The sequence below is a fragment of the Carassius gibelio genome, chromosome A2 (genome assembly GCF_023724105.1).
Source record: "Carassius gibelio isolate Cgi1373 ecotype wild population from Czech Republic chromosome A2, carGib1.2-hapl.c, whole genome shotgun sequence".
Taxonomy (NCBI): Eukaryota; Metazoa; Chordata; class Actinopteri; order Cypriniformes; family Cyprinidae; genus Carassius; species Carassius gibelio.
The window spans coordinates 8,427,598-8,441,633 of NC_068372.1; the positions used below are offsets into that span (position 1 = coordinate 8,427,598).

General features: G+C 43.6%; 1 protein-coding gene and 1 pseudogene across 1 annotated transcript; both read right to left on the minus strand.

Annotated features, from left to right (window-relative positions):
• Window positions 1-572: 572 nt before the first annotated feature.
• LOC128025913 (zona pellucida sperm-binding protein 3-like) lies at window positions 573-2,564 on the minus strand. Its single transcript, XM_052612522.1, has 8 exons — window positions 1,868-2,564; window positions 1,681-1,802; window positions 1,507-1,610; window positions 1,261-1,438; window positions 1,078-1,195; window positions 927-1,012; window positions 766-854; window positions 573-680 (listed from the first exon to the last, which is right to left on the minus strand). The coding sequence occupies exons 1-8, from the start codon at window positions 2,435-2,437 to the stop codon at window positions 613-615; spliced, it is 1,335 nt and encodes a 444-aa protein (XP_052468482.1). The 5' UTR covers window positions 2,438-2,564; the 3' UTR covers window positions 573-612.
• A 6,418-nt stretch (window positions 2,565-8,982) lies between these two features.
• On the minus strand, window positions 8,983-12,037 carry LOC127939494 (ATP-dependent RNA helicase DDX42-like; annotated as a pseudogene).
• Between the last annotated feature and the right edge of the window lie 1,999 nt (window positions 12,038-14,036).

A 14,036-nucleotide genomic window follows, 5' to 3' on the forward strand; every position in this document is an offset into this window, starting at 1 on the left:
TATCAAGGAGTGGGAACATCTGTACTTCCACATCCAGTCACAGCACACTTTGGGTTTCATAATGTGGGCCTTTTGATACAGGAACCATTTAACTAGTTAATGCCAGACTGGGCAAGTGTGAGATCCTGTTCTTGTAAACCTCCAAAACAAAATAAAGCCTACTTAAGGGAGCATAATAGGGGAAGTCATGGCCTAGTGGTTAGAGATTTTGACTCCTAACCCCAGGGAGGTGGGTTTGAATCTCAGGCTGGCAATACCACAACTTAGGTGCCCTTGAGCAAGGCACCGAACCCCCAAATGCTCCCCAGGCGCTGCTGCATAAATGGCTGGCCACTGCGCCGGGTGGGTTCACGTTTGAGGAAATGTACAAATTTTGAGTATGGGTCACCATACTTGGAAGGTCAAGTCACTTTCACCCCCCACTTAATAGGACCCCTTTACAAGACACTCAAGATGGTAAACTTGACAGTGGTCACAAGCAGTTTGGCTCGTATGTGTGTGCCAGCAAAGCCACATAACAGGATTCAAATTGTAGATTTGAGGGAGAAGAGAAAGCACAAGACAAATGCACAACCCATTAAGATCACTTTAATGAAGTCAAAGCACTTCCAGTTATTTTTGGCCATAGCCAGGTTCCTTAATACTGATGGGCCCAACAGAGGATTTATCCCACCGCAGATCTGAGGAACAAACAAGCAGTTAGAAAAAGTGGTGCATAATAATAATAATAATAATAATAATAAGGTCAACCTAAACTAATCTGACCTTTATGGGGCTGGTCACTTCCTCTTCTGGTACTACACGTGGAGTCACAGCAGCCACACACCTGGTCAGAACCATCTGCAGACACCCAACTGACAAGACACCCTTAAGTTAAAAGCATTTTCTCAGTCACCTGTACACTTTGAGGTGGTGGGGAATCATACCCATTAGCAGAGAAGGAACAAGCTTTCTGTTCAGGATTTGGAGTCGTTGTTGCTAAAGCCACCTTCACCATGCATGTGATGTAAACCTGCAGAGACCATCGTTTGTAGATCATGATAGCACATAATATAAAGCATTGCACAAGTCACATACCAGTCCACTGTCTGGTTGCTGGAACCTGAAAGCCTCTAGCTGAAGCTGCAACTTGTCACCTTGAGTTCGGGGCATGAAGTGAGATCTGGAGCCTGTGAGCTTGGCATCAACCAGGCACCTGCGAAAGGAACCAAGTTAATCTTCAATACACCTAGTGTGGGACACATGAGGTGCACCACTCACCCATTGTTCTCAATAAAGGAGTATCTGGGGACAGATGTGACATCAGGAACTATTGTAGCCACACAGCTGTCCACAAACACACGGATGGGAACATGGCTGTATGAAAGCACAGATGCTTCAAGATTTATGATATCACCCAGGAAGTATTGGTTAGAAGGCCTCTCGAATCCCCAGTCATCTACAAAGACAACTTTTAGAACAGGTTCACAAGCACTGGATAGTTACGAGAGCATTTGGTACACCAACCGGTCATGAGCTTGAGGGAGAAGACGAAGACCTCCTCTGCAGCTTCAAGAGAGGTATATGGGACCCAACTGGGCACTAAGGAATCGCTGCTCACATTGTGCTTTCTGCAAGAGAGTCAAACTATCACCTTACCCTGCCCTTCAATCCATCAGCAACCTTGAACCCTGACCTCACCTTGAATAGTGACACTCGATTCCAACCACTGCGCTAATGCTCCGAACAATAGGAACACCATATGAAGCCTCTTGTGGGGTGTGGAGAAGTTTGAAGGTGTAGACAAGCTCATCGTTAGTTACCTGAAGATAGGAGTCCTGTTGGTCAAAATACTCCAAGCCACTGAAATGGAACATTTAAACCTCACCATCACTACACTGCCACATCCATGCAATCCAGACTCAAAGACAAGCACTTGAGCAGATGGGTCTTCTCCAGTTGCAGTACAGCCTCCCAGTGTAAGAGCAGAGGAGCTCACTAGCTTCCCAATCCCAAAGAAGTCTTTCTTGACTTCCACATATATGGAACCCTCTCTACACTGAGCCGCTATGCTGTTGGGAGGGACAAAGTGACGCGGATCAAAAGGGATGACTGGCTGCTGTGGTTCTTTTGGCAGGTTTGGAAACTGCCATGTCAGTTTTGTCACTGGACCCAGCATCTGTTCTTTTGACTGAACTCCAAAAACATCTTGAGAAGGCCTCCTAAAGTCACTCTTAGCTGGTGTTAGGACAGGAAATCTTTGTGGGGCTGATGCAGGTTTACTGGGGCCATATTTCTTGGGAATTGGAGGCATCCTAGAGTCAATTTTCTGAACTTTTGCCCTAGGCATAAAGTCGCTTGGGGTCCAATCACTTCTCTCGTTGGGACTCCACTGTGCTTCAGAAAATCCCAGCACAAAAAGGAACACCAATCCAAATCCAACTTGCCCAAACCCCATTGTTGTTAAGCTCACAGTTCAATAATGCACTAGTGCTCCACCATCCAAATTTATACAGCTGAAAATCAGGATGGCTCCACCTCTCTCGTGACAAGCATAATTTTCCTCTATACCAGCTAATTTACTCAATCAATTTGTCACAGGTGAACACCATTTATTTCTCTTTACTCAAAATAAACTTTGCCCCATTTAAGGACATGTTGTATTAGAAGCTATACCAAATGATTGTTTACTTCAAATATAAAAATGACATAAATTCGCTGAAACACAACCAACATCTAAGCCTTTTTGTGTCCTCTTCTTAATAATTCAGAAACATGATCACGGACAGAACTGTACACTAGTGTTTTCAAAATAATAAATATCATCGTGTTTCTACACAGTCAGGCTTAGATTGTGACACAATTGCCTCACATCAGCACATCAATCTTCACAAGAGATAGAAATGGAGCGATGGAATGCAAGATCATAGTATAGTACATAGATTTTATTGTAGATTCACTAAAATGTTTTCTCCTACTTCCCATTGTTTTATGAGTAGGTTGATTAGTGTGTGTGAATTTACGGTAGACTTCCTTCCTTCAGCTTGAACTACTGCATGCTGAAAAGAAACCCGTTAATGGACATTAAGAACAACACACATTAAAACACACTGGAAAATGTCTGGAAAAGTCTTAAACTAAATATATTGTTGACAAATAGTTTGTGGAGCAGCACACACACACAGAAAAAAAGTTGCCAACTATTAACAAAGAGGTTTTGAATTTTTTTTGCTGTTATTTTTTTCTGTTACACAGCTAAGATTTCTCATTCTATTCATTTGAAAGCAACAACTAGTGTGCCACTGAACAGTCACATCTACTTTAACACAACACTTAGGCTCATGGTGCATTCTTTTCACCTTGCCAATTCGTCCCTTTGGAATTATAAGGTTCTATCTGCATTGCAAGTAGTTTGGAGATATTGAGCTTCAAAATTTTTGCATTCCACCGTGTAGATAGAACCTTAATGTTTTTTAAATAAACAATGTGTACAACATAAAAAAAAATCTATCACATAATGTAAATAAGTTGTCACAGAATAACAATATGGGAATAAATCAATTTGGACAAAAATGTCAGATAGAACCTTATAACTATTTTCAAATAGTTGAATGGCGGCGCGTGCACATGCAGCGGCTTGGCGCTTTCCTTTGCTTAGCAGCTTTATGGTAAAATACACTCGATCTACACTTTTGATGATAACAAACAGCAGTTCAGTATATGTACCTGGTAACTTTGGTACATTCCCGGTGGAGATTATTTGGCCAACGAAGCGTAGGGAACTAATCCGAGTCTCCGGAAAGAGACACCGATCGAGGAGGACGTGGAAGCAGAAGCGGGGGAAGAGGGCTGGGAGCCGGGACAGGCTTCGCCGAGCTCCACATAAACCTGCCGTGCCCAGCATTTTTCTTGCTAATGCCCGCTCTCTCGTCAATAAGATGGACGAGATGAGACTCCGGACTATGGATCACCGCGGGGACTATTGTGTCACGATAATATCAGAAACATGGCTACATTAAAACATCCCGGATACAGCTGTGGAGCTAGCGGGTCGCAGTGTTTATAGATCAGACAGCACAATACAGTCTGGTAAGACGAGAGGGGGAGGAGTATGCGTGTTTATAAATAAAAACTGGTGTAAGGATGTTATTGTTATGTGCAGACATGGAATTCCTGCTGTTAAAATGCAGACCATTTTATTTATCCCGGGAGTTCACTGTTGTGTTTGTGGCTGCTGTGTATGTCCATCCACGGGCTAACGCCAAGTTAGCCATGAAAAAACTGTACGAGCCTATCAGTGCACAACAAAACAGGCTACCTGACAGTTTCTTCATTGTGGCGGGAGACTTTAACCATTCAAATTTAAAGTCAGTCCTACCTAAGTTTCATAAAAATATTACGGTTGGAACGAGGAACGGAAAAACACTGGATCAGGTGTATACGAATATAAAGGGGGCCTATAGAGCAGTGCCAGCCCCCCACCTTGGTCAATCTGATCATCTGGCTTTTTTCCTGAGACCAACATAGAGGCCTGTTGCTATCAGAACTAAATGCCAAGTCAAGACTGTGCAGATCTGGACTGAGGAAACAGAATCTGCACTACAGGACTGTTTTGAAGATACTATGTGGGAGCTCTTTGATCATGCAGACATTGAGCAATACACCACCACAGTACTACATTAAGTCATACATTAAGTTCTGTATTGAAAATACCATCCAGACTAAACATGTCAAACTGATCCCTAACCAGAAGCCCTGGTTTAACAGAAATGTATGTACTCTTCTGAAAGCTAGGGATGCTGCCTTGCGATCTGGGGACCAGGAGGCCTACAGGAAATCCAGAGTTGACCTCAGAAGAGGGATCACTTCTGCAAAGAAAAATTACAAGCTGCGCATTGAACAGCATTTTAAAGAAAATAATCATCACAGCATGTGGCAGGGAATCAGGACAATAACAAATAATACAGTGAACTATGGTCCACCCTCTTCTGTTGACCCTTCTCTTCCAGACCAGCTGAATCTCTTCTTCGCCCACTTTGAGGATGGAGCCAGTGTAGGACAGACCATTGTCAGTGCTCATGATGACGAGCAACCAATCGTACTAGATCAGCACCAGGTCAAGCGGACCTTGCAGAACATAAACATCAGAAAAGCACCTGGACCAGATGGGGTCCCAGGACGTGTATTAAAGTAATGTGCTCAACAGCTTGCAGCTGTTTGGACTGACATATTTAACAGGTCATTGAAGGAGGCTATAGTTCTTACATGTTTAAAGACTGCTACCATCATACCTGTTCCTAAACAGACAACTGTTGCATGCTTGAACGACTATAGACCAATAGCATTAACACCAGTCATAATGAAATGCTTTGAGAGATTGGTACTGAACAGCATCAAGGCCTTCATTCCAGTTAATCTGGACAAACATCAGTTTGCCTACAGAGCAAACAGATGCACCGATGATGCCATCTCACTTGCACTTCACACTGCCCTCACTCACCTGGAGAACCCCGATACATATGTCAGGATGCTTTTTGTTGACTTTAGTTCAGCTTTTAATACCATCAATTCCAGCAAGCTAGTTAACAAACTGCTGTTGCTTGGCCTGGACTCTCACCTCTGTAAGTGGATCAAGAACTTTCTTACTGACAGACCCCAGCATGTCAGACTTGGAAATATTACCTCTTTCACCACCATCCTCAACACTGGTACTCCCCAGGGTTGTGTTCTTAGTCCGCTCCTTTATTCGCTGTTCACCTATGACTGTTTTCCCATTCATGATTCAAATTCCATTTGCAGATTTGCAGATGACACAGCGGTGGTAGGGCTGGTAACCAACAATGAAGAGACAGCTTACAGGGAGGAGGGCCAATCACTGGTATCATGGTGTAGCAGAAACAATCTAATCCTCAACACAAAGAAAACAAAAGAAATTGTGGTGGAGTGACTGTGACGGGGCGGAACCAAAAATGAGGACGATTAGTTGCGATATATTTCCGCCCGGACCATATATCGCAAACACCGCCACTTCCGGGAACGCCGGCGAACCCAAATCGGCGTGTTATTGGGAACGGGTGTCTTGTTCAGCGTGGCGATCACTGATTGGGCAATTCGGTGAAGAGGAGACACATAAATAGGGCATCAGAAACACAGGAAGTTGTTGGTGATTCCCAGTAGTTATTGTGGTTGAAACAGATCGGAGGAGAGAGTTGGAGAGAGAGCGTATGGTGTACTGTGGAGCTTGGGCAAAGAGAGATACACACACAGGGCTGAGTATACGAATATCTTTATTGGAGCATTGTGTTCAGATGCATTGTGTGATGTGAAGTTAACACACATTGAAGATCTGCTAGGATTGCAGGAAGGAGATCGTGCTGCCAGTTGTGTCGGATGTTGGTTATCTGGAGGAGAAGTGGAAAGATCCAGTGTTAATGAAAGTGTGAGTACACTGAAAGATTCATCGAGTCAGCGGTTATTTTGCAAGTGTGGAATATCCATATACCTCTTGTGAGTTGTGACCAGTGTGAACGGCCCCACCGTAATAAGATTGGTGGGTGAGCCGGAACCAGCAAAAAAGGAGTCTGGTGCCTTGTCGCGGCTGTGACGTTTCCAATGGCCGTCTGCTGCATCGGTGCCCCCAACGTCCAGGAACTAATCCCTGGTCCTATGTGGTTTTGACCATAATTCACTGTGAGTGTGTGGAGTGCAGTGGGTGAGTCCTTTTCTTTGCTGTGTGTAAACTTGAAGTCTGCAGTGTCGTGCTGTGTCATGTTGTCAGTAATCACCCTCTAGGCTGGAAGAGAAAACCCTGTGGAGAAGAACGTGCACCGGTGTTGTGAGACGACCGTCTTTTATATACATGCCCGCTCGTGGCTTTGGACCCCTACTCCGCCGAATGGTGACGTGTCAACAATAGCAAGTAAGGAACAGTGTGCATATTGTGGGGGATGACGACTGAGAGAAATGTTGGCTGCTATATGAAAATCCAGCTGTGTAGCCCTTGTGTATGAATACCTGTTTGTGGAGTGCTTTCAGAGGTTCGCCCCTGTCTAGATCTCTGGTCCATTGTCTGGAAGAGAGGAGAGGGAAGCGTTCGAGTCATTCCTGAGGTACATACCCGGTGGCACAAACCTACCTGAAGTCAACCAGCGTAGTGGCACCAGCTGAGGCCGTGGAAGGCCCAACGTGCAGCAACTTTAATCTGTACTTCTATCCACTCTTGGTCAAATTCGAGAGGTGGTGTGTCTTTCTCCATATATTCACTGAAGCTAAGTAAATTTGTGAAGGAACTCTGTTTGTCTGTTACCAGTCCTACAGGTCTGAGCTTGAGGCTCCGAGTCAGAGCCTGACGTCCACCTCTTCGAGGGTCTGTGAGTTGTATCCATTCAGTATTGTCATTGTATACCCACCTGCATGCCCAGAGCAAAGCTCCAGTTGCCCCTGTATGCCCATCTGTACACCTCAAGCTCAGAGCCAGCGTATTGCCCTTGTATACTCCTCTGTACGCCCAAAGCTAAGAGCCAGCGTATTGTCCTTGTATGCCCAGAGTCAAGCTCTAGTTGCCCTTGTATACTCACCTGTACGTCCAAAGTAAAGACCCAGTTGTCCTTCTGCATACTTGCCTGTACGCCCGAGTGAAATACCAGTGCATCGCCCTTGCATACTCACCTGCAAACTCCATCCGTAGGGTTTACCGGGACGAAAATCGAAGTCAAGGATTGTGTATCTTTCTTGCATACTTACCTATACACCGAAGGCCAAGACCCCAATATATTCACCTGCATACTTACCTGTGGACCTTTTAGGCCTCTAACCGCGGACCCAGAATCTCGTGGCGAACTGCGTCAGGTACGCACCCCACCCAATTCATCAGAATTACTTACCTTCTTTACTCTGCGTGCAGGGACTGGAAGGGCCCCACCGACGGTTCTCCTGCAGGAGAAACACAAAGGCACTACTGAGAAAAACCCTGTTGAGTCACGTGAAAGAAAGGACACAAATTACCTACAGGCTTACCTGAGAGTCCCTGTGACAGAGTCAGAAGCGACTCGGACCTATACTCTCTGGCCCTGAGAGTGGATTTTAGATGGGACCTCCTCGAGGTGGAAACTAGGGAGGGGCGAGTCTCACGACATCTGTGGTCTGCTCCGACCTGTGACAAAATCATAATTGATTTTAGGAAATACAAAATCAAGAAACACGACAGTCTTGAGATACATGGAGAGGAGGTGGAACAGGTCCAAATTTTCAGATATTTAGGGCTGCATCTGGCATAGGATCTGACCTGGAGAATGAACACCAAAGCTCAGCAGAGACTCTTTTTCCTGCGAACCCTAAGAAATACTGGTCCCCCACAGACACTCCTCAAAAACTTTTACAGGTGCACAATAGAGAGTGTGTTGGCATACAGTTGTACAGTGTGGTTTTCTAGCTGCACTATTGAGGGAAAAAAAGATCTGCAGTGGGTAATTAAAACTGCCCAGAGAATCATTGGTGCACCTCTTCCAAGCCTTGAGGATATATATTCCAGTAGGCTGCAGAGAAGAGCAGCAAGTATCAAGGCAGATCCTACACATCCTGGCTATGCCCTGTTTGACACCCTACCCTCAGGCCAGCTCAGGGTCATGAGGGCGCGGACAAACCGAATGAGAAACAGTTTTTTTCAAAAGGCCATAAATGAGCTGCTGAAAGGCTGAAAGCATGGAAGACTAATTAATTTGGACTTGAATTATACTGTGTATTTTTAAATGTTCATATATATTTATTTATTGACTATTGTTGATAGTCACTTTTTTTATTCTTTTAGCTGCTGAGTGATTGATGTCATCTTAAATTTCGTTGTGTAGAGATATGCAATGACAATAAAACTAAACTAAACTAATGCCAAGGGGACGAATTCACAATTCTAACTTGCTGAAACAGCCTGTAATGGATGCATTTATTTCTGGTAAATGACAAGGGTGATGGAGTGGGAGTCTCCAAGGCACCATTAAAACAGCTTCATCTTACATACAGACAAAAAGACAAGTAGACAGGTAAAGACACTGCTAGGGAGACTGGGTCAGCTTTGTATTCGGATCAAAGAACAGTCGACGGCTGCTTTCCTGTACACTTTAATTGTCCCATCTGCTTTTCTTACGTTTGGGGGGATCAAGAACTGCAAAGCTGTCTTTATGAGTCGCTGAACTCTCACCGCCATCTCTTTCTGACTGTCCCTCTCTGTCCTTATGGCTCCATTCACCGTTTCGGCTTTCACTGTGACGATCTCTGTCACTATGATGGTCCCTCTCTGCATAGCGAACATGGTCTCCACCACTTTGCCTGCCACTGTGACGATAATGACGGTATCTCCACGATACCCCTGTCGTCAGCATTCCTATCGCTACAGGATCCCTCTTTTGCAGAAGAGCTAGAGTAAGAGTCTGAAACTGAGCTCAGGGAGCCTGAGAACTTAGACTTCACGCACTGGTCCACCCAGAGGAGCTGCTGGACTTTGTGGTGAGTTTTGGAGGAACACCAGATGCTGCCACAAAGTGGTTTTTATACTGAGCCTGAGGGAAAGCAAGAGCAGTCAAACAAAATCCAGAAATTGGTACATACAACTATATATCTTAACTGAGGAATTTAAAGGGGTGGTTGAGTATGATTTCACTTTTTTAGCATAAGTTATAGCAGTGGTTCAAGATCCAAGGCCTGGTCTCTCTCTGTAACCCAGGCCTCCACCTCCAATATTTGGCTTCTTCCCTTTCCCTCCCTTAAAGCGGGACTTCTTGAACCAGGGATTCTAGAGAAAAAAAAACAACAACAGTAATGTAAAGTTGATGAGCAAGTCTGTGAAACATGTTGTATCAAACATGTTATATCACAAGCTGCATCACTGTGAGGTATGGCACCTGCAATGCGTCCTGCCGAAAGACTATGCAACGCATAGTGAGAGCAGCTGAGAACATCATTGGTGTCTCTCTCCCCTCCCTCCAGGACATTTACAGATCCCGCCTCACTCGCAAAGCCCTATGCATTGCAGGTGATCCCACCCACCCATCACACAGCTTCTTCATTCTGCTGCCATCAGGGAGGAGACTGAGGAGTCCCCAGGCCAGGACCAGCAGACTGAAGGACAGCTTCATCCACCAGGCTGTGAAGCTGAACTAGCTCCTGAACTTGCCCCCTGAACTTTCACCATGGAACTGACGTCATTCTACTACCTCATCAGTCAGTTAAATAAAATAACTGCTCTTGAGTCCTTTGTCAGTTTAATCAGACTGAATAAGCTTCTTTTTGCACTAAAAATCTTTTATCTGCACTGTTTGTTCACTTTACTGATTTGCACTCTATCTGCCATGTGCCTTGCACTGCTTTTTACATTCCCTTATTGTATAGTTGTATCTACATTTTATATTTGATGTAGATTTTTAGGCTCTACTGTTAATGTTATTTGTATGCACCTTGGGTCTGAGAGTAATGCAATTTTGATTCTCTGTATGTATGTAATGTACATGTGGAAGAATTGACAATAAAGCAGACTTGACTTGACTTGATTTCAGGTCATTGTTTTACCTGCATTGCCAGGTCCATCAGCTACTTTGGAACACTCTGATTTGCTCCCTCTAAATTCCTAACCAAGTCACCAGCAAATGAAGTGTCTTTATAGGTGAGAAGAGTGTAAGCTAAACCCTTCTCTTCTGCACGACCTATTCTACCAATTTGATGTGTATGTGTGTCAATGTCTCGTGCTTCATCATAGTTCACAACTGTATGGATAGATGAGATATCCAACCCTCGAGCTGAGAAGTGCAAGACAAATTTGAATTAATACATAAAAGGTGACAATTGGAAATAGTTCATTTATTCTGAACAGATGAAACTAGACAGATAAAGTAAGAACAACTAACCGGCAACATCATTAGATACTAATATGGGCAGATTCTTCTTCAAAGTCAGCGATGAGTTTGTTCCTCTCGCTCTGATCCATGTCTACATGCAGCAGCCCTAGGCTATAACCTTCCTGATTGAGATTTGTACCCAGTTCCTCACAGTTAGTCTTTTTAATGACAAAGATGAGCACAGAGCCAGCTGATGTGAACTCAACAAAACACGAATGGAGTCAACCAAAAATATCTCACACCAGCTTTTCAATTTTCTACCGAAATGTTGCACTGAATAACAAAGCTGTGAGAGATCAGAGGTCATGAAGATCTAGTAAGTACAATAAATGCATTGGGTTGGGTTAGTGCAAGAATGTATAAGTGCTTTAAAGTAGCAAATTAATATAAATAGGAGAGATACTTACTCTGTCAATCAGCACTTGTTGGAAATATAACACCCCTTTCCATAATCGTGAGCTTCATTTTTCAAAAGAAATGTAAACAGTTAATTATGTCCTTAGTTTTACCATCAGTTCAAGCCTGAAAGGGGAACAGAGTCGCGTGACAGAGACCGTGATGAAGCTCGTATGTGTTTGCAGTACACAAGACATGGACAGTTAAGACAGCTGACTGCACTGTGTGACCGTCTCTCTCTCTCTCTCTCTCTCTCTCTCTCTCTCTCTCTCTCTCTCTCTCTCTCTCGCCTCTCTCACACATGCACACATACACGACGTGGAAAAATTAGGGACTGGCATAGCAACATAGCTGTCCACAAACACACAGAAAGGAACATGAATGTATGACCTTACTGAGGCTTCAAAGTTGATGATGTCCCTCAAGAAGTATTGATTAGAAGGCCTCTCAAATCTTCAATCATCTGCTGAGAAATTATATTAGTTAAGGTTCACACAAATATGGCACTAGTGAAAATTGCATTCTACCAACCAGTCATTAGGACACCTAACAATTCTGAATTTAGTCCTTACCTTGTAGAGTGACACACAATACTAACTACTCCCCCACTGCTCCTGATAATAGGACCACCATATGAATCCTCAGTGTCGATGATGGAAAATGTATAGACAAGCTCATTTTCAGTCACCTATAGGGGTTAGATGTCGCTCAGAGAAACCTACAAACACCCATAAATCAAGAGCAACATAGCATCACTGTTGGTGTACTCTGACATCCATGCAGTTTAGACTCAAAGATGAGCACTTGAGTAGAAGGATCTTCTCCAGTTGCAGTACAGCCTCCCAGTCTAAAAGCAGAGGGCGTTAGCGGTCATGTGGTCCCAAAGATGTCTTCCATCACCTCCAGATATTGAAGCCTCTCCACACTGAGCTGCTTCACTGTTGGCAGGGACAGGATGGCACAACTCAAAAGGAGTGTGTTGCTGCTATGGTTCTTCTGGAAGGCTTGGAAAGCACCATGTCACTTTTGACACTGGATCCAGCAGCAGTTCTTTTGACTGAACACCAAAAATATGTTGAGAAGGTTTTCCTGGCTTGTCTCTGGATAGGAAACCTTTGTGGTGCTAATACAGTACTGTTATTAGCAGATTTTGTTGGACTCCGAGACATCCTGGTTCGATGCTGTTGAAGCTTAAGCATAACATTGTTTTGCATTGATCTATCTTGCCATTGTACTTCAGATGAACCAGTATACACTGTAACAACAATGGGTTGTATATAATTATTAACTCAAATGATATATAGGGAATTTGAATAATTAATCAGGAATATGATTAATATATATCTCATATGACAGTTACACTAAATTTTATTGATTATGAAAAATAGCTCAATTGCATTCATCAATAGATCATTACAGGACACTGTAATTTACTCATTAATATGTCAATATTCCATTCTTCATATCAATTATAGTGATATCTCTTACTGTAAATTACTGCAAATCAAACAGTGGCTTGTCCAGCAAACGGCCGTCAGATTAACTTATCAAATTTCAATAAAGTTATAACTTCTTATAATTCAAGGAAAAATATACTCTGGCCATGAAAACATTGTCCTATCATTATGATAAATTTAGTTTCTCAAAATAAATCTTTTAGCTAAAGATCAGACATCTCAGTGACTCGTAATGTGAGCGGGGTGGAGGCCAAGGCAATCATGAATATATGGGTTTTTAATAATTGACTAATAATACATCAAGCTACAAATCACACAGAGTAAATATGCGTACGACAATACAGACAGTAAACTTTGTACAAGACATAACGGAATCCAAATAAGGGAGATAAAGAGAGAGAGAGAGAGAGAGAGAGAGAGAGAGAGAGAGAGAGAGAGAAAGAGAGAGAGAATGAATGAGAGGGGGGGGGGTGAGAGAGAGACAGCATGGTCACAGAATGAGCTCGGTTATGTAAACTCAGACAGTAAACTTGAAAGACACCAAACAAATCAAATCATAGACCAACTTTAAAGCAGCATTTAAATCTCCATATAAAAAATGATACTTGCAAAGTGTCCAGTGTGATTGAGCTGGAGACCGTGTGAAGTGCGTGTGAGCTGCGATTGATCTTGGCGTGAGCGTGGGGCAGCGTGAGCGGGGCCTTTGTTCTGTCTTCTGGCCCGGGGCTGCTGCGGAATCGCGCGGTATTTGAAAGGTTTAACAAGGCAGTGTTTCAGAATTCGTCTTCATCATGTGGAGAGGCGAATAGGCGAATAAACTTAGTAAAGAAAACAAAACAAAACAACGAAAACGAAAGCTTCCGGAGGAGCCATGAGAATGACTGTCCTCTCAGTCCCTGTGCTGAGGGGGATGGAGATATGAGCGCAGCGCAGAGGCACGAGCGGGAGCGACGAGGGTTGCAGCCGGTTAGCAGTGTGAGAGAAGGAAGAGAGAGGGCAGACCTTGTTCGGTCAGCTCTTATGGCTTGGGATGGTTCACGCCTCTGTTCGCGTGAACAACCAATGAACGTCCGCGATCTGAAGCGGGGAAAAGTTCCTTTGTCTCTGTGGAAACAACCACCCTAATGATTTAGGGCTTATCAGATTTCATCAGTGATATTCTAGCAAGTTCGTAATTCCAGATTAATACATTTTTCATTACTTTGCTTTAGATAAATGGGTCTGTCAAAGCATGACAATTACAAAAACACCAAACAGTACATATATAACTGATAGAAACACAAAGTTACATTCAAATGCAGAATTACACACATTTAAAGAC